Source organism: Semicossyphus pulcher, unplaced genomic scaffold, assembly GCF_022749685.1.
Source record: "Semicossyphus pulcher isolate SPU_LCO1_2020_fin unplaced genomic scaffold, fSemPul1.0.p SCAF_28, whole genome shotgun sequence".
NCBI lineage: Eukaryota > Metazoa > Chordata > Actinopteri > Labriformes > Labridae > Semicossyphus > Semicossyphus pulcher.
This window is the reverse complement of record NW_027211702.1, coordinates 2,533,717-2,554,170: the sequence shown is the minus strand read 5'-3', so window position 1 is coordinate 2,554,170 and position 20,454 is coordinate 2,533,717. Positions and strand designations below refer to the sequence as shown.

At 40.6% G+C, this 20,454-nt stretch overlaps 1 protein-coding gene across 1 annotated transcript in view; it reads left to right on the top strand.

Moving 5' to 3' along the window:
• The first annotated feature begins 2,208 nt into the window (after positions 1–2,208).
• The window catches only part of tsc1b (TSC complex subunit 1b), a 29,028-nt gene continuing 10,782 nt past the window's right edge, over positions 2,209–20,454 (top strand). The window contains exons 1-14 of the mRNA XM_069677211.1: positions 2,209–2,255; positions 8,104–8,318; positions 8,595–8,698; positions 9,274–9,426; positions 11,147–11,291; positions 11,726–11,880; positions 11,975–12,048; positions 12,154–12,332; positions 13,138–13,256; positions 15,044–15,209; positions 15,315–15,436; positions 16,053–16,146; positions 16,249–16,359; positions 17,915–18,557. Of these exons, the coding sequence (XP_069533312.1) occupies positions 8,210–8,318; positions 8,595–8,698; positions 9,274–9,426; positions 11,147–11,291; positions 11,726–11,880; positions 11,975–12,048; positions 12,154–12,332; positions 13,138–13,256; positions 15,044–15,209; positions 15,315–15,436; positions 16,053–16,146; positions 16,249–16,359; positions 17,915–18,557 (2,174 nt within the window). The 5' untranslated portion in view covers positions 2,209–2,255; positions 8,104–8,209. The remainder of the gene's footprint in view (positions 2,256–8,103; positions 8,319–8,594; positions 8,699–9,273; positions 9,427–11,146; positions 11,292–11,725; positions 11,881–11,974; positions 12,049–12,153; positions 12,333–13,137; positions 13,257–15,043; positions 15,210–15,314; positions 15,437–16,052; positions 16,147–16,248; positions 16,360–17,914; positions 18,558–20,454) is intronic.

The window sequence follows — 20,454 nt, the reverse complement described above, 5'->3', positions numbered from 1 at the left end:
CTTAGCTTTCCTCTTGGGTCCCAGACCCTGGAGTCCCAGACTCCTACTGTTGCAATATTTGACCTTCGCCTTACCATCGTAATTTTATATTGATTAAGCTAAAAGAATTAAGTAATAGGTCAAAATAAGTAAGAGTAAATAAATATCAATTACCTTTTTAAAAAAATGATAAAGGAAATATAAGAGTAAAAGTTACAGTGCAGATGTAAAAAATTAAAATAGTTATTAAAATAAATGTACAAGCTTCTTGGGAAGCCTTATCGCTTGAATATCACCTTTAAAGGCACCATTGCTGGTGCATCAGGCAGCAATGCCCAGCTGGTAGACCACCAACCTGTAGTGCGATCTGCTGTATTGGATGTTATAATACAATAAAGATTAGTTATAAGGTAATATCAAATAAAATAATCGCCAGAGGGGAAATTCCAAAATTCAAAAGTAAGCAATGAAGAATAAAAATAAGAATAGATAAAAATAAAGAGCAATGTTATGAGTATAATATAATATTATTATATTCTCATGTAATACAATGAAATAGTATTATGATCATTTATGCTCATGAAGATTGAGTATAACTGTGAATTTCCATGTTCATGTTACTTGTCTGTGTTTGTGAAGGTCCACCCACTGCATGCTACTTCTGCAGGACTAAAGCTGCAGGCCTGACGCAAGGTATGTTTAAACACAGACACACACTGCACAGCACAGCAGCCTAGCAAAGGTGCCAAAGTGCATAATGCTGCTGTTTGTTATGCTGTTCTGTTTGTGATTACATTTGCTCTTGTTATATGTCCAAATGGAGATATTACATTTGGAGGAACCCATTGTACAATGTAAGCTACATGAAGTCTACTGCATTGTCCATGTGTTTAATTAATTCCAGCTTAAATGTAACTACTATTATCTGCACTTTCTGTTCAGCTGTTAAACTGTATTTAATTATAGAACTCTGCTTTTCTTACATCTAATGACAGCACACAAGTGACCTCAGTGAAATATTTTACATTAATGAACGTGTTTGTTTCTGCCTCTCTAAGTCCCGTTTTTCTCACATGCTCAGGATCGAGCTTTCCACTGAATTTAAATCCCCACAGCAGAATGAAAATCTTTAAAGACTGAGCAAAAACAATTGATCAGTTCTCAATGACTTATTTTCAGGCAAGTGGCTCAGTGGTTGTTCTAGAAAGCATAGAGGTGTTGTTAATAATGTAACATCCTATGATTTTATATGTTGTGAGAATATAATATAGTCTCATCACATCAGCTCTATCATTGTTATAGGGAGTATGGAAGTCAATTTCTGCCAGGAAGGAAAAAAAAAATAGAGATGTTTGCAATAATAGCAAATAATAGCAAATATTAAAATATTCATTGTAGACCAACACTCTGACGTAGTATGTAAGTTATTGCATTATAAGATATTTATGAGGGTTATATTTTTAAGTTGCATTTTTGCTTTTACTCTTAATTGTGAAATTTGTAAGTTCAAAACCACAACAAAGCTTGTAAGAAGACACTCCGTAATGCTTCCCATTAGTCAGTTGTTGTTGCTGTCTTTTCAATGGCAATGTGCAAAATGAATTTAGGGGGTGGAGCTTTGAAGGGGAACTGACAGGAGGAGTTTATTTGTTTGGCTGTTGAGTGCATACCCAAAAGTATTATTAAAATGATAATGTTCTAAATGAAATAAAGAATTTCCATTTTGACTTTTTCCAATTGTTTTAGCTGAAGAAGTTAATATTTTCACTTTTAATAGATGTCTGCCCTTAGCACATCTCTCTTTTGCACAACCATTCATTTTTATATTATTTTCCCTGTGTTAATTGTTTTTTTATTATTTTATTTTTTTGCGGATATGAGCTTCCATATCGATCTCCCCGCTGCCTTGTCAAAAAAAATATTAATCGAGTATGCGCATGCGCATTTTACATGTGGGTCACGCGAAACCGCATTACACACACTTCATCCTTCCACCAATGGGGAGATGAGAAAAACAACCTTAGCTTTGCAAAATAGGATAGAATTGGTCATGGTCCAGATGAAAATGCTACCTCTAAGTTATTAGAAGCCAATTAACAAACACATTTTACATGTAGTCTGGATTAATGACTTGTAAAAGTTGCGGTTGCGACTTGCGGGGAGCTAACTTGTGGGATTAGTTTGCATGCAGCCTGACAGCGGAGGCTGACTGCGGTGGGATGGGCTGTGAGGTGTTCAAGATGGCGGCGCCCTGTGGAGTGCAGCGACTCTAACAGGTAAACAGGTCTGATTATTTATATCTAATGTGTTTTTCTTGCAGCGAATCTCAGCGCATATGACTGATTTAACCAAACACGAGCTGTTCGGCTCGCTTCACCGCCGATTAAACTCGGCTGACAGGCAAGATGAATCCCCGACCGAGTGTGGGTCGCTGCTCCCAGCTAACGTTAGCTCTTGGCGGTGGGACTGACTTGTTTTTGGAAAGACCCAGTGATGGATTTAGTAAATGTGGATGCTTTATACATTTCATGGTTATTTTATCAGCGTTTACTGTGTGGTCTGGAGAGGTTCTCGGTTTGCATCATGAACGATGCCTGCATATTTTTGTAATCGGATAAAGTAAACCCAACCCTGCCCATTGTTCTCTGCGAGTTGTTTACGACAGGCAGCAGCCAGTGGTCAGTCCACATACAGCAGCAGCTCTGCTGCTCTTCAGCCTCAGACCTCAGCCTGTCCGGGCTCTGTACTGCTCTCATCCTACAAGTTCGTATAAGAGAATATCATTATTGCCTTTGTGTTTTGTATTTGCTTATTTGATGCGGTAATATACGTCTTTAGAATATATCCCTTGCAGCTTTTTGCATCATGCTTCCCTGCTTTATGTTTGGCTGCATGCAAACTTGACTTGTACAATCTTTTCCTTGTATCATGTCAATCATTAATATCAAGTTGTTGGCATGTGTTCACTCATCTGTCAAGGCTCTCCTGCCACCATGGAGACAAAGTGGGTCACTGATTTCAGTTTGACCTGCTCGACCCCTCTGTCACACTGTACTGGACTCACTGCCCTCACTGTCACCATAGCTAAGTCTGTTTTTTTACAACTCTAACTTGTGAAGTGAAGAAGAGGTGTTGACAGGATTTTAGAAATAGATGTCATGATTTTAATTCCCTTAGAGACATTGCCTGACCTGAAACACAAAAAAGGTCTCTAAAACGTTTGTCTTAAAAATTGGAGAAATACTGAAAATTTGATTTGAGTATATCTTGTTGTGTTTGCACATACAAGTATACTTATTATAGAATAGTAGATTAAAGCTATTACCCAAGATGGGTAATTATTAACATTATTATACATTTAGACGTAAACATCCTCTAAATGGCTTAAAACGCAGCCTATTTCCAGGCAAAAAAACCCCAGTGACATAAAAATACTGTCTTCAGAGTACTTCAGGCCCTGCTACTAATTTTCAATACTTTAGTTTAACAAATGAGGACATGTCTTTCTATAAACCATTAAGATTTGAATGAATAAATACATAGTTTGTGTTTTTCTGTGTCTGGCCATTGGTGTCATGGCATTATCAGACACAGAAATCAACAACTTAAACCAAACATTCTGGTAGGGGTGGGAGAAAATATTGCTATGGCAATATGTCGTTGTCATGATTCATGCAATACAATTATCGATGGGCTAATCTAAACAGATTTCCCTGCGATTTTGACTCCTCGCGGTGGCGCTTATGACATGAATGATGGTAATGTGAACAGAAATTTATTGGCTGAAGAAGTTGACAGCAGGATAAAAGAAGAAGACAGCGGATAATGTTGGACAGCGTTGATAAGAATTTTGTTTTTACAGTTGTTCTATAATTCTGTAAATTTAATTTACAGACTGGAAACATGTACATTGTTTCATCTCAGTTTGTGTCAAATACTGTGAAACTGACACCAAATTCTTCAGGTAATCAGATAGCGTGATGTATCATTACATGATTGTCTTGCAGTATATCAGTTATGGCAGAATCGCTGTATCGGGATATTATCGTTATCGTGGGCCGAGTATCGTGTATCGTATCGTGAGTTATCGCCCCCGCGATTCCCACCCCTACATTACGGTGAGTACACTCACCAGCAATGGCATAATAGATTGACCTTATGCAAGTATGAATACCCGACACATGTCCTATTAGATATCCAACATTTGAAATTTAATAAATATATAGGCCTATATTTACAGAGCTTCACATGTATAAACGTATCATACAATGTGAAACCAGCATGACTCAAACAAAACAAAACTTGCATATGCATCCGTTTCAGTTAAAAATAATTATTTTACCAATGTTCAGTTATTTATCTCTGACTATTCAATGCTTCACTTAATTGCCACTTTATCATTTACACCTGAAGACACTAATTCAATCTAATTTAACAGTTCAGCAATAATAGTATTATACTACTATTTATGGAGTAATTTTCTCAGATAAATTGATTTACTTGTTTCCTCTGGTTTGTATCAGTGTGTAGTGAATATCTTTGGGTTGTAGACTGCTGGTCTGACAAAACAAGACATAAAAAAGCACAACACTGGACACTGGAAAGTCGTGATTAGCATCTGGCTTTATTTTCTGATATTTTATAGACTAAACAGTTCATGCCAAGGGCCTGTTTAGGTCAGCAGACCACTTCATTAGTCACATTACCTTTCACTTCCTGTAACACGCCCGTATCTGCTAACTGAACAGGTCAGTTGGGTTGATGAAAATAGTTCCCTCAAACTGACCAGAACACACTGTTTGTCTGTCTTATGAAACTCCTTCAAAATATTCACACAGGCGAAAATGAGGATGTTGGTAACAGCATGAACACAGCCAAATGTAATTTCCAGTGTCTACATGGAAGTGTCCGGGCTGTATAGAGGTTCTTTGTGTGCCCCTGAGCGTTCCCAAGCTGCCTGAGATCACAGTTAATTGATAACAGGGAGACAATCAGGCTCTGACTTCCTGCATGAATCAACCAACAGGAGCGTATTTGAGCATTTATCATGTTGTTCTTATTTGTTGGGATATTATTGTCATGTTTCTTTTTATCTGACACATTACTTAAGTGAAAATATGATTGAATGCAGTGGTTTTTGATCGAATTATACTTTTATCTCCCTCCAAATTTGCTCCTGTAATCTTGTTTTTGATTGCATGTGAGTCTGTGATGAGAGATTCAATATTTTGCATGTATTAAATCGTTTTTATAGTCCATTCTCCTCTGTCATCAGACACTAATCATCGTCCCGCATGTTGAGTGTTGTTTCCTAAGTGTTGAAAGGAGATCTTAAGAGCTGATGAGATCTCCGCTGCTGATTCATTACTCGTGTTAGGGCCTAAGCTGCTGGGTGCAGACACCCTGACGATAATGACCTGCCCATCAGGATTATTTATGCATGTTTTTCAGATGCAGATTTGTATGGCTCTCCTGGCGTCTTTTATTTTGAAAGACTGAATCAGCGTCTATCCGCTGCCTCATAGAGAACATGAACATACTAATAACCTGAAATTGTAAACACAGAGGGTCAGGTGATTTTTTTATTTTGCTCATTCTGTTGCAGTTTAATTAAAGTTGAATACATGTCTTGAGTTAAACTCTATTCCATCCTCTGATAGTGAACAGGCAATGTAGAAATAAGATGTCTTCGGCTGGGTAAAGGGGGTATAGGTCATTTACTTGGATGTATAAGACTGGCTTGATTATGTCTTGGAAGATTTCCGCTTTATTCATGTGCTTAATCCGTTCTTAATCTGTTCTCTGAACTTTTCTGGATTTGTGTTGCATTCAGTAAGTGTCAGTCGTGTTTATGAGACTGTGTATAGTTTAATTATAATATTCTTAACTCATATGACCTTGGATTGGTAAAGAAAATAAGTGATTAATTTGTCCTATGCCGGGATGGTGGGATAGTTATGATATTTCTTTATGTCCCAGCCAGATAAGGTTTGGTTCATCATGTGTTGCGTTTCCAGCTGGATGCATTCATGCCTGCTGAGTTATTTTCTTTTTCATTTTAATTACAAAATATGTCAGCCATTTTTATTCCAGAAATTCCGAGATGCCACCACAATAGCTGTCTCAGAAAATGTCACACTTTCACAGTATATGGTATTACATCATCCTAGTAATTATCAGTTGCTTTGAGCCTTTAGATAATAAAAACAAAAAGATTTCTTTGGTTGTAGAAAAGCTCTATTTTGATTTAAAAAAATGTTTGAGTGCAACTATTACAGCATGGCATTGGTCAGCCAGCAAGGTATATTAATATTTATTTAGAATGGAACTAATATAGTACAATGCAAGGCAGTAAATGAGCAAATGTACATGTGTAATACATGTCAAACTTCATACAGTAAGATAAAAGATAAGATACTGATACGGATCCCATTGGGGGAAATTCACTCGAAAGATGAAAAAAAGCACAGGACAAAACACTGACAATGATACAATATAATAATAATACTAATAATAATGAATATATACACCATGTACACCTTTCACTTATTGATAGATGGATCAGTTTTTGCACAAAAAAAAATGTACAAGGTACCATTATACTGTGGTACCATACCAATCCTACATGTCACAGTGGGGAAAAAAGGTGTAGATAATAAAATGAGTCATGGCTGAATTGCATTTAGTTGCTTCAGTTTCAGTATTGTGCATGCTGACTCACTGTCACAGTGTCATGGCTTAGTTTAACACTTTAATTCAACCGAGGCATTGCAGCAACAACTGTACTTTTCCTGCTGTGGAAATTCAAAATGTCTGCTCTGTAAAGGCTTGTTTTCATTAAAAAGTAGCAAATACAGTTTGCTCTGTTGTCGTGAAGTTGGCTTAATGCAGTTCAATTGATGTTATGCTGTAATACTGTCAGAATTTTCACAGTAGAAAAGCCTAATTGCAGTTATTACAGTTATTTTTTCCTTCCTGGCACCAATTCTGATACCTAGACACGAACAAAACTCTCTCTGCCAGCACCACACTGTTTGTTATTGTTACACAATAATTTACCTGTTGATATTGTGGTTGGCTTATGTAAGTGAGTCTGTGCATTGCATACTTTGCTGATCCCTGGTACTGGTATTGGAGAGACTAAAGCCTGAATCACTGAGTTTCTTTTAACCATGTGGAGTTATGTTGAAATCAAAAATCGTTTGGGCTGTCATGGTCCTGACTTTTTATAATTAAAGAATGGTCTTATCTGCAGAAAAATGACATATCTGCCGATGCCGATATGTCATTTTCAAGCCATAATCTGCAGATACCAATAACGTGCTGATAATATCGTGTGTCCCTGGTGCAAACACATGTTTTTTTAAACGCTACTAAGTTTGTATCCTTAATTGTGGAAATGAAATCCTGGGTGACGGGCTAGTTGTTGTTGTAGCGGCTAAACTACCATGTCACGAGACTGCACATGGGCAGTTTCAGGGTTGAAACAGCAGCCCTCTGACAGCCAGGTTTCTTTAGCTGATTACTGTTGTTCATTATGTATCGTAGATGAGATGCTTCCCTGGGACGCATGGTTAGTGAGTTTACTGCGTCCCTTTAGATTTTAATGCATTAGAGACGCAGGACGCGTACCTAGCAACATCACTGGGTCTATAGTATAAAAAAATAAATAGCGGTGATGACGGTCACTGGGTCCACCCTGCGCTCGGCATCACATAACCGCGGTATTGCGGTCATGCTAACTGACAGCCCTAGTATACCTGAGATCTAATAAAAATGTTAAATGCATTTTGTTTCTCATGAAACATTTGCAACACCCATCTTAGTAATGTTAATCCTTTATTGTTAACATCCCTGCTTAGTAGGAGTGTGCAGACCTTTTCTTCCCTGCCATAAATGGCACGTTGCTGGGTATCTTACTAACACCAGTAACTTAACATGTGCATCTCAATTCATCAAAATTTGAAGCGCAAGTTACTGCATTAGAGCCAAGATCCAAATGTTTTTCCTTTTGAAGAAATATCCTAATTCCCAGTATTGAATTGGTATGTCACGTTACCACTAATCCTAGATCAGAGCTGAAGTAATTCTGAGAAATGTTTATGAATATTTGGTGTGTTGTAGAGGTGCCTGGAGACTGTATTGGTGGGTGGCCCCAGGAGTCCTCCAGGCAGGCAGGGACGGACACCGTAAGAGAGACGCTGCCTCCACCTCCAGCACTGCCGCCACCATGGCCAGGGAGCAGCCCAATGTGGGGGACCTCCTCCCACTCCTGGAGACCTCCGACCTCCACCAGCTAGAAGAGATCAGAGGCCTCATCAATGAGCAGCTCAGCACTGGTAGGGCCGTCTGTTGTGATTAACGTCAACATGTTTGTTCTGTGTTCAGCTTTCTAGGAAGCTTTAAGAGATTGTACCTTTACAGATGAGTTTAGAAGAGTTTGGATCACACATGATTGCTATATTACTGTCCTTGTTACTTTACTGTTTTAACGATATTATGAGACTTTCTTCTTTAAACATAGCTCCATTGTTGGTGGAATTTTCAGGTTTCTCATGCCTGCTTTTCTTCCTTTCAAAAAGTGATTCAAATGATCTTTCCGCCTTTCCCTGCAGAGCGAGGGTCCATGCTGCTGAACGGGCTGGTGGACTACTTCTTGGAAACAAACTCTGCACAGGCCATGCATATCCTCTCCTCAGTCAGGGAGCCACACGATAAGGTAAGAAATGCATCACACAAGCTTAATGCCTGGTCACAAGAGGATTTTGTATAGCAACACTTTGTGTGAAATCGGCTAATTTAAATGAGATTGCTGCTGTTAAGAGGATCTGATAGAGGAGGCAAAGTTAATCCGAGAGAATATTCCACAGAGTTAACTTTGGTGAACTCTGACATTTGGATTTGGGCTGTTGACCAACAGCTAGCCATCTTAACAGCACTGACAAGGGAGCAGAAACAGTGCTATTGAAGCTAATTAGCGTCCACAGTTCGCAGACAGTTATGAGACAGAAACTGTGTGATCGTATTGGCGACTGAGCTAAGCTAACTAGCTAACATTTATGAAGGGTCAATCTCGGATCCCATTGGCTATAGTCTGATGACGATATAGGCGATATGAGGACAATGGTGAAGATGGGGGCGTGTAGGCAACTTCCAGTCAAGACTTCCTTTTCTGTGTGCTGCATTGTTTACAGAAACAGTTTTTCTTGTGATTCACTTTAATTAACGGGTCTTGCTGCCAGACCGTGTTACACACAGAGCTTACCCTGCTGTCTCGCCCTCCCTCCATCACAGCACCTTCTGGACAAGATGAACGAGTGTATGACCAAACAGGCCTGCCGGCTGCCCACCCTCACCCTGCTCGGCCATGTAATCCGCAAGCAGCCGTCCTGGATCCACAAGATCGCCCGCTATCCTCTGCTGCTCTCGCTGCTCAAATGCCTAAAGGTAACGACCCAGTTCAGTGAACACAAAAATCTCCTTGTCAAAGCGCTGAGAGGAGTGTGGATAGATCCAGCTGCTTTTAGGATTGATGTCATGCAATGTTTTGATTGGACTCCTTGTAAAATGCAAATTTTATGAGGTGTTAATATCTTGAAATGTTTTGGCACTTCATCATTCAGCAGACAGGTCAATTAACTGAATCTTGAATGGATATTTGTTTTGATTCAGTTCTGCACTGGTCCTGAGGAAGACTTAAAGCCCTATTCCTACAACTACAGTGGACTGGAGAAGTGCACAGACCAAACAACATATTCTGGTTGTGCTCAGTGTGTGTTTTTGAACCATAGACTGTATAAAAGGATGGGTGACATGACAGCTCCCTGAAAGTGAAGCCAAAACATTTGGAGCGCCCCCTGCTGACTGGCAACAGTATAGGTCATACAGCCCGCCTCCTCCATGTAATCAGATGGGACATAAGTCAAACTATAAAATACACGCAAAATACATTTTTCTCATACATGGTTTCTGTCATTATAGTTGGTTCTTATGATGCGGATTTATGTCCAACTGTTCATTTTTCTGCCAAGTTTATTTTTCATTAGTTATTTAATGCGATGAAAAGGATGATTGACAGGTCTGTTGACAAATCCGGCTCCTGTAGCCGATCTGTTCCGGATTAGCGGATTAGAGTAGAGGAGGATCGGCGAGAGGAAACGTAACTAAAACAATCACTACAGTCATTGAAGTTTACATATCTCTGAACATTTGCTTCGGACCAACACAAGAAGCTGTTCTGCTGTTTGTTTCTGGTAATTTAAGTGTGTTTTGGTTAGTGGAAGTGGCTAGGGCGATTCTACCCGCCGATCTCTACTGCGCAACTCAACTCACTGCAGCGTCGTTCAATTTCGTACAATGAGAGCAGATGGAGCTTAAACCTTTTGACATGGACTGCCATTAGCTTAGTTAGCACATTCATGTACACCTCTTGATGAATTGTAACATCTTTGTTGATCCTTCGACTTTTCCTTTTGAATCATCATCAGGTCAAAAATTCAGTTCAAATCTAAATAGCCGAAAAATCATTCCAACCACCTCAGCTCAACTCTGCGTATGTGTAGTACTGCGTAGTATGTTAGCATGCAGATGTTAGCATTTAGTTCGATACAGTGCTGAACTATGCTTTAGTACAGCCTTGGAGACTAATACGTTTCTAGCATCCAAAACATGAGCATCAAAGCTGTGTGTTTCTCTCTATATATTATCTATGATTATTTTATCATAATTTACTATTAATAGTACTAATACTTGTACTATTTCAGGTTATTCTGTACACACAACAGCTTTTGCTGGCAGTCCACCCTTAAAGAGGGATCCTTCCTTTGTTGCTTATCCTAATTTTTTAATTAAAATTCCTATCCTAATCAAAGGTCTGAGGATAAAAGCTTGTGCTGCACTGAATGTAAAGCTCCTAGAGGCAAATATTTGTGATTTGTGATGTAGTGCTATATGAATACAATTTACTTGACCCGGCTTGGTGTTGCAACCATTCCTATAAAAGGTCCCATTTGAATATTTCTATGTTTTACAAAGTAGATTAAATACTGCTGAACAGAAACAACTGTGCTTAGATAATCCTCAACATAAACAAAGGGTTGCAAGTTTCAACCTTTTAACATCTGACCTCATCACAAACTGAAATACTTTTGTCCCCATTTCCTTGCAGACGGACACAGACGTAGTGGTGCTGATTACTGGAGTTCTGGTGCTGATTACTCTGCTACCCATGATCCCTCAAGCTGGAAAACAACACCTGTGGGAGTATTTTGACATCTTTGGCCGCTTGGCATCTTGGAACCTGAAGAATCCTGGTATGAGCTTCTTGTCATGTCTTATAAAACACATCTGCAATATTTATGTATATGTTCACATGACAGTGAACATTACTGAACCTGCCAGTCACAGCTGGCCCTTAGTGTGGCAACTACTCCCATACCAACTGCTGGAAAGGCAGAGGAATATTAGCAGAAATGTACAATGTAATAATATGCAATACATTGATATCAGAAAATATCCCAACTACTCACAGGATACATGAAAGGATGCTGGTTCTTGCAGGCATATATGCAGTTAACTGGAGTGTGAAATTTGGTTAAGGGGAGGAAGTCCGTGTGGACAAATTAGGCCAAAACTAATAACAAAAAAACGCTGCTCGGCCTGCAAATTATCTTTGTGTTAAGGTCGCATTTGTCAGTCTGGAGTTTAAGTTTGTGCTTTCTGTCTTTGGTATTTTCTACACATTTAGGGCATGTTTCAGAGGTTTACCTAATCCACCTCCACGCCAGTGTCTATTCACTCTTCCACCGTCTTTATGGCATGTACCCGTGCAACTTTGTGTCCTACCTGCGCTCCCACTACAGCATGAAGGAGAACATGGAAACTTTTGAGGAAGTAGTGAAGGTGAGGATAGTATCCCTGCTGCTGTACACTGTTCCTGCTCATTCCTGCTCGTTCCTGCCAAATAACTACTAATATAAATTTTCTTTTCACTCAGCCGATGCTTGAACACGTTCGCATTCACCCAGAACTGGTAACAGGAACCAAGGACCACGAGCTTGACCCCACCAGGTGAGTCCCACACTGCTCTGCATGGCAAAAGAGAAATTGAGTGTTAAATCTTCTTTTTGTAGTTTTACTCAACCTCCTCATGTAACCACACTATCCTTTCTATAGGTGGAAAAAGTATGAAATCCATGATATCGTCATCGAATGTGCCAAAGTGTCTCTAGACCCGAAGGAGGCCTCCTGTGAGGAGGGCTACGCCACCATGCCTGAGAACTTTTACCCCCAAATCCACCTGCGACCACAAGAGTGCACTTCCAGCCCCTACACAGACCTCCACAGCAGCTACGGTCAGAAAACTCTGCATGTTAAAAACTACACATTTCATACAAGCTCCTATTTGAATGGAATAATGGTTTTATTACCAATTAACCAAAGTTACCACTTTGCAGGCCTTTGTCTTTCCTGCTGGACTATACACAGCTAGTTACTTATCTAAAGTAGTGAGAGTTTGACATCATATAAGCATACAGCAGTAGAGAGCAATGTAATCAATCTCTTATCATATGTAGCATTTTTGTACTAGAATATCTCCGTCTTTAACCATACAGAATTTCTGGTTAAAATATATAAAAATATTTTATAGTTATATAAGCAGGTGGGAATGTCAGTTTCTAGCTGACCCAGCCAATAACGTACTCACTGAAAAAACAATTTAAAAAGATAATTAAGAAAGCTTTACCATTTACACACACAACCCTTTACCTCTGCAGATATATAAGGTATATATACAATGAGAAAAATTTGCTTTATCACTTTAAATTGATTATTTTGGGATACACAACTTATCTATAGTAACTTGTAACAGGCATTTTTCACCATTTTCTTACCTCATTATATATTAGACCATTATAAATTAGTGGAAAAATGATTCCCAAATCAAACATTTATTAAAATAAAATCTTATAATAATTGTTATTTGGAGCCCTTCTAAGTCCCAGACAAACAGTGAGACCCTTGATATTTCAGTATCAAACATTGTTTTTAATAACCAGTTTAAAGGGCAAACACCCACCAGGGAAAAACTGTGAAACATGCAGGTGGTGTGGTGCTTCCTTTGAACATTGATCAGACTGTTTGTCTTCTTGACAACAGGAAGCTCTTCTTCGACCCCGTTCTCGACTCCACGGCAGCCACTTCCCCCGCCCCTGTCCTTGCCCCCCTTCTCAGGGACACAGTCCTCCCACCGCAGCCCACAGACCTCCAGACGGCAGGTAAGATCATCCATAATACAGTCAGAAGCTGTCAGAGTCTTAGTTTAGGATTGTTTTGTAGTAAGTAACTGATCAGAGGCTTATACCAGAGCACTTTATCGTAAAGCTTCTGTTTGCTGCTAGCTCTTGTACAGGCGGCCATGTTTACACTCCATTTATCACCTGTCAGATGAAGTGAGTTGATTGCTTTCCCCTAAAAACCACACAATGCAAGTGGACAGATGGTTTCTGGGTCATCAGAGTCTACAGATTGGCAGATAGTCGGCCCAAGCCTCAGGAATAACAGGACATGCCCCCTGCCCCCGTCCTGCCACCTCTCTGTAGACACTCCCTTGGGCTTGTTGCCATGGAGATGTCGTCTCTCCCCTTCTATTACTGGGCCAGCCACACAGGGGAGGGGTCTGGGTGTTTTTCTGCTCCCTGGGGTCTGTCTAAGGATTTGTTTCTGTGTAACCCTCCCTCTGACCCACACAGAGCAAATAATCTGGAACACATGGGAGAGCTGCCAAGTGAGAAAAACAGGATATTTAATTTGTTTGAGTTTGTGAACAATTGTTATAATAATTAATAATTTTGGTAACTAATAAATGCCTGAATCCTGATAATAATTCTATTCATTCATTCAGGTTAAAGACACATTAGGTTAAAGATACATGTTAAGGTGTGATGTATTAGATATGTAGTAGTTCCCATTTATAATAAACACTGCTATTTAAGTAATAACGTGGTAATCTTATCCCAAAGCAATACCTTTTTTTGCCATCTCTTGATTGAGGTCATAGGTCAGGGATTAAGCTAGGTGGACGATCTCTCGATCGGGCAAACAAATGAAAGTTCACATGAAGTTATTCTCGATATTCAAGGGACGTTATGAACAGGCTCAGACCAAAATGTGTCAATATATAAAATATAACCGAGGGAAATCTCTAGCTAAGCTAATTTACGTATATGTTTCATATAACTCTATTAATCAAGAGGTTGTGGTTTCACTTCAGGTGACTGGTGAATGTTCTGTTTTTTGGATCTTGTCCCATTTGGGAAGCGCAGCAGTAGCTCGTTTGTTCCAAGTTCAAGTCTTAATGCTAAACTAAGCTAACAGGATGCAGGCTGTAATTTCATATTACATACAGACATAATGTAACACACTGCAAGATAGAGTAAAAGGAGATTTCCCTTTTGAATTTGAATTAAACACAAGATACTTGTGCCCTTATGATAAGTATAAATCAGTTAAGAAACCCCTCCTCTTGTTCCCTTATCCTAATACTTACTCATAATGAATCTAACCTACCACTGCAACCCAAGCAGTGTTGCCGACTTCAACAGACCCAGGCTCCGTTCATGCAAGCTCCAGCCGGTATTGACATCGCTGATACTACCCACCCTACTACATGGCTTCCACTGGCCCTCTCATTTGAATTAGACACACAGAGAGAAGAGTTTGTAGAGAGAGGTGTGTTAGAAAGAAGATGGGGAAGGCAGAGCCAGAGTGAGGTGCCCTGTCTGGGGCTAGCACTCACCCCCGCTGGGCTAGGCTGCACGCTGTACCTCCCCCTACTCCCTTATTTTCATGAGGGAAGAGAGGAGAGAAGAGAGAGCAACTCAAACTTGTACTTAGATGGGCAGAGAGAGCCAGCACATCAACAAGGTGATCAAGTGGCTCCCGCTAAACATCATTATACTGGAAATGTAGAAAACTGTGACTGTGAAGATTTACAGCTTATATATAATTTAACGTTTCATCCGTCAGATAAAACTTTTCTTGTCTGCTCTCTACTTCTTTGCAGAACTCCACCTGTGAACTCAACTCTTCCTGTGGGGGGAAGGACCCTCTGTGGAGCCCCTCCTCGTTGTGTGGCATGGCCACGCCCCCTTCCTCCAGGGGCATGTCGCCCAACTTAGAGCTCTCCCACAGTGCCTCACACCTTCCCAGCCGATTCCACTGCACATCAGGTCAACACTTACATGATTACATGTACAGATGTTATCTTGGCTGTTGTTTTATGTTTTGACTGAGTCTTGAATTTTCTCTTCTGCTTATTGTTTTGACCCGAGCAGGAGGGAAAGGAACGCCTGCCTCCAGCACTCCCGCCACCTCCTCCCCACCTCCCACCCTATCAGATGACTTCCCCATAATCTCCTTACCAGCCAACACAGTCCAGTCCAGTCCACCAAGAAAGGTACTTTCTCTCCCCTTTTTAAAATTGTCCTTTGATAAATAAACTGAAAAGAGTGCATGAAGACTTGTCGTTGTCAGAGTATGATGGGTAGCTGTCTGTTTGTGGATTTCATTCATACTTTCATTACAGACAAAAATCCCCAAACAGACTTTAAATTATTTTCCCAGCATGATAGAAGAGCAAAAGCCGAAGTTGTTTTGGTGGTTATTTCTCACCATATTGCTGCATTTCTTTGAAATCTTGATAGCATAATTGCTCAGGATCCTTGTCCTTTCAGATTGCTTAATTAGGAACAAATATGACAAACATGTGAACTCAAATTAAGTACTTGAGACTTAAAACACATTTCCCTGACAGCAGAAGGCACTCTGATTTATCAGTAGTGTGTAACTCTGGGGGGTTGCTCACTGAATAAAGCAACAGGAGAAGAGAGATGAAGTCAGTGACTTTAGAGTCTGTCAGTCATCTTAAAAATAAGAGGTAAAGAGTAAGAGTGTTCTCATTACACGTCCATGCATCTCTAATTCAGCAGTACAAGAACATGCAGATTTTCTTAGAAACAGACGAAGCTGGAGCTAACCACTGTTATAAAACTGTTACCTGTCTGACTTCACAGGATCGTCGACATGGAGAAAGCAACAAGCCTGCACTGGTGAGACAGGAGCCAGTGAAAGATACTGAGAAGAATGCAGAAACAGCCACAAACAGAGGTAAGTCATGATGAGTCTTAGCAGTGATGTATCATCATAAACTTCTAATTAGGTAAATCTTTGGAGACATTATTGTCAGAGATGCATTTGTTTGCTCCTCAGATGCCGGAGTTGCTGCTGAGAACGTTTCTATGACTCTGACTGAGCTGTCGGTCTTCATGAAGAAACAGGAGCTGGAGCTTCAGCTGAGGACAGAGAAGGAGAGGGAAGAGGGTGAGCACTCACCTGCTATCAGATCAAATATACGTTTGCAAACAAGCAAGAACACAATTGAATGTTTTTTATGTGTGGCAGTTGACCCTTGGTTACTGTTGCTATGCCTGTCAAGCTTTCGCACCATTGCGTACATTTTATGGCTTTTTCAACTATTACATTGAGAGATGTTCCAAGGGAAATAATAGCAAATTTCTGAAAAAATAGTTCCCAAATATCAGAGAGAAGTAGACAGAAAGGACGACAATACACATCTGAAAGCTACATCCATAATACAATATATCAGCCGAGTGTTGAGAATGAAGAGGACGTAAAAAGGCAAAAGCTCACCGGTCCCAATGCAAGCGTCAGGCACCCCACGTCCTGACAATTCATGTTAAGGACAATAATACAGGAACAACAATTTTGTTGCACAGCAGGGCAAGTCAATATATTGTTTTATTTTAAGCTAATGTTTAGTTAAGACTCCCTATAAGTTTCATTATCTAATATATTTTAGCCCATTGCTAGCAAAACGAAATTATCCCACTTTTTCATTTTGTTTAAAGCACGTCAGGATATTGCTCGCATATTGTGGGCTTGATCCATACACTGGATCTCCTAAAGGCACAACAGGAAAGCCCAACATAATCCTGTACAAGTTTGCCACAACAATGGCTCAGTGGCATCGGTGGTGGTAGCGAAGGCCAGACAGGATCGCAAACAGAGACCAGTTGACTGTCTTCCGCAATTTTTAATCCATATCCGACATCTCTCCTCTCGAGTTTTTGGCTTCAGAAAAGCAAAAGAATATGACACCCCTCTCTACACTTTGAGGATATCTGCTGTCGGACTTGCAGATTTCATATGCACATCGTTTCTGCATTTCTCCTTGTTCTGAAAGCTCGACAGGCCTCCTGCGCCTAGTTACGGTTGCTAACGTAGGATTGGAGAATGGCTGGCAAGAAAGGGGCTTAGCGAAGGGTCAATTGAACCTGTGTGTATGATTGTGTATTTGCATGTCTGTGTATGTGTTGCGTTTTAACAGTCTTTCTCAAATCTGCTATTTTTTTCTACAATCCTGTGTGTTTCATCCCAGAGTCAGTCAGTGCTGCATTTTGTTGTGTTTGCACCAGAAAGTTTTGAATTTGATCGCATCTCTAAATTGTGCATTCATTCTCCTGTTGTGCTAAATGCGCCTGAGCTCACTGACTTTGCCTTTATATCCAGGATGCTAACACATCCCTGTGTATATCCCTTTGTGTTCAGCTAGCTCTGCACTGTTATTGGTTTAAATCCCTCATGAGCCACTTGCACTAAAAATAAATGCACCTACAGATCTGTGCACCTCTTTGAATAAAACCGCCTGCCAAATGGCACAAGCTCTGCTGCTAAAGCTAGCTGCTTACACCTAAACATTTCCATTCTCTCTGGGGGAAAAAAACAAGTTCCAAGTTTTTTCTGTGTGGTATCGCAGGTACTTGGCACTTGTTTTGAAATATTTAAGAACAGACATTGACATTCAGAACAAACATGCAGGTTTTACTTTATCCTCCATATGTTGTTTCTGCTGCAGCTGCCATCACAGAGGAGCTGCTGAAGATCACTGAGGATAAACAGGAGCTGTCGGCCCTGAGGGGCTTTGACTCCCCTTTTTTTCACACGACTGAGACTCTGACCGGCTGTCAGGCACAAGACAAGACCCTCTCCAACTCCCAGCCCGGAGCCCCCGTCCGGGACACCCACCATGTCGAAGCTACACCAGACAAAGCAGAGAACACAGCGAGCACCAGCGGTGTTGGGAGTGAAAGAGGAGGAGGAACAGGAGGAGACAGCCGGAGTTCAGCACTCGGACTGGAGCAGTCCTGGTCCTTCCAGTCATGTTTTACCCCCATCGATCACCACCTGCATCGGAGCCCCTCTGCCCCTGAAGACGAGCTGGGCAAGTTTGGTATGTTCTCCCCAAGCCCGTGCAGCAAGACCCCAGCCCCAGTGCCCTATGAGTCCTTTTTCGACCTGGCTCTGCCCAGGGCCGCCTCGCTCTTTGTGGGCCAGAAGACGTCGGAGGCGGTGCACAAGGCAGCGATGGAGAGGCTGTCGCAGTGGGAGGAAGGGTTGGAGGATGGGGAGGAGGAAGGCGTAGTATCTGCTTCACCACTGGAGGTGCTGGATCGCCTTGTTCAGCAGGGGAGCGACACCCATGATAAAGTGCTCAAGAGGTAAGGGGCTAGCTTTAAACCTGCATACTTTGAATTTTCTACAAGGTTTTCATGCAAGGTTCTTCTTCAGTGTTTTCCTTTAACAACTTACTACAATCATCCTCAAACGACATACAATCATATTTGGAGGATGAAGCTAAAAGTTAGTGCAAAATTTCTCTAGGTATTGCCTGTTTGAAACTCAGGAGTGTTTGGCTGTCCTGTCCACTGTGCATAGCCTGCCTGGGATGTTTCCAGTCTATTACTGCAGCTGAAAGGAAACACCCACTTGAGAACAAGTATTATATTGTTCAGAATCTGCCGCCCCCTTTCTTTTTCCACACTTACACGCACAAATACACACAAAACTGTGTTACACACACGGTAAGCGGGTCCTCCGAGCCAAAAACACAACAGCAGAGACAGTGTCAGCACAGTCAGCCCTGAGCACAGAAACAGCTTTGCTTCTTCCTGTCAGCAATCACCCCCACGTTTTACTGTCTTCAGCAGAGTCAAACACACTACAAAGGCATGTTATCGGGAATATGGGAAACAGCATTGTGATGACAACTACAAAAGATTGATACAATCATCATGTAAATTGTAATTATCAAATTTGAATCCAGGAGGCCAATAGCTTAGCTTAGCATAAACACTGACAGTAGGGGGACTAGCTAACCAGGCCCTGTCCTAAGGTGAAGAAAGTCTTCCCTGGTTTCCTATAGGGATGCACCAATACCACTTCCTTCAGACCAAGTACAAGTACTTACATTTGGGTACTTGCTGATACAGAGTACTGAGATGAGTACTTAATAATATCATTACAGTTCTCATAATGACTTTAAAAACATTCATTTTCATCAGATGTTGCTGACATTTTAACACTCAACTTTGCTTCTCCGCCGGCCTGCTTAACTCACGGGAGGCTAACGTCAAGCCGTAAAGTGGTATTCGGATGCGGTACTCGTCCTAGTTTTGCAAGTACAGGTACTTAAGCTCCAACACCGCCCGATACCCCGATCAGGTGCATCCCTAGTTTCCTGGCAACTTTAAGTTGAAAACAAGACTCCTTGAGACCACAAAGCATAATTTTTACTAATAATCTTTTTGGTTGGAGATTTTTTTTCCTCTAGCCAGGCTAGCGGATTCCCCCCTTTATGCTTTTTGCTCAGCTAGTCTCCTGGCTGTGTGTATATATCCAGTGCTAAAAGAAAAGTTGCTATTACTTCTTTTATTCACGTACTGGCTGTTGTGTTGGCTGCTATCACCAAATATATAAGTATCACAATCTGGATTTCTAGGATAAATATTAGATTCTTGGGTATTACTGAAGTTTAAGACCTAAATATATTTAAACAAGTGGACAACCATTTAAAATATATCATTAGTAATGTGTTTTACCCACAAAATCCTTTTGATAATTTCTCTACTCAGCCTGTGTTCTCTTTGAGTAAGGCCAGCATTATTGTAAGGTATATTCAGTATATTCAAGTGAATGAGGTATTTTTTTAAATATATATATATATATATATATATTGAATCTATAATGCCTTTATTGAGAGAGAGAGAGAACAGTGGATTTTTTTTAATTTAGCCTTGATTTAGATAGGTAATCTCATTAATGCACGTGGTCTCATTCTCTAGACAGATCTTCTTAAACAGCAGCAACAACACAGAGTTGCAGACAGAAAGGAGATTCACTGCAGAGATACAAAACATCACTCAATGGATATTGGGGGAAACGGGAAGAGGGAGTGGGGACGACACGCAGCAAATGGGCAAGGGTTGGAGTCAAATCCCGGGCCGTCACATCAAGGACTGAGCCTCTGTATGTGGGGAGATTTAACCGCTGAGTTAACCGACACCCCTTTAGCATTTGTAAACAGACTAACCCCATATGTAAGACAGGTCTATTCTA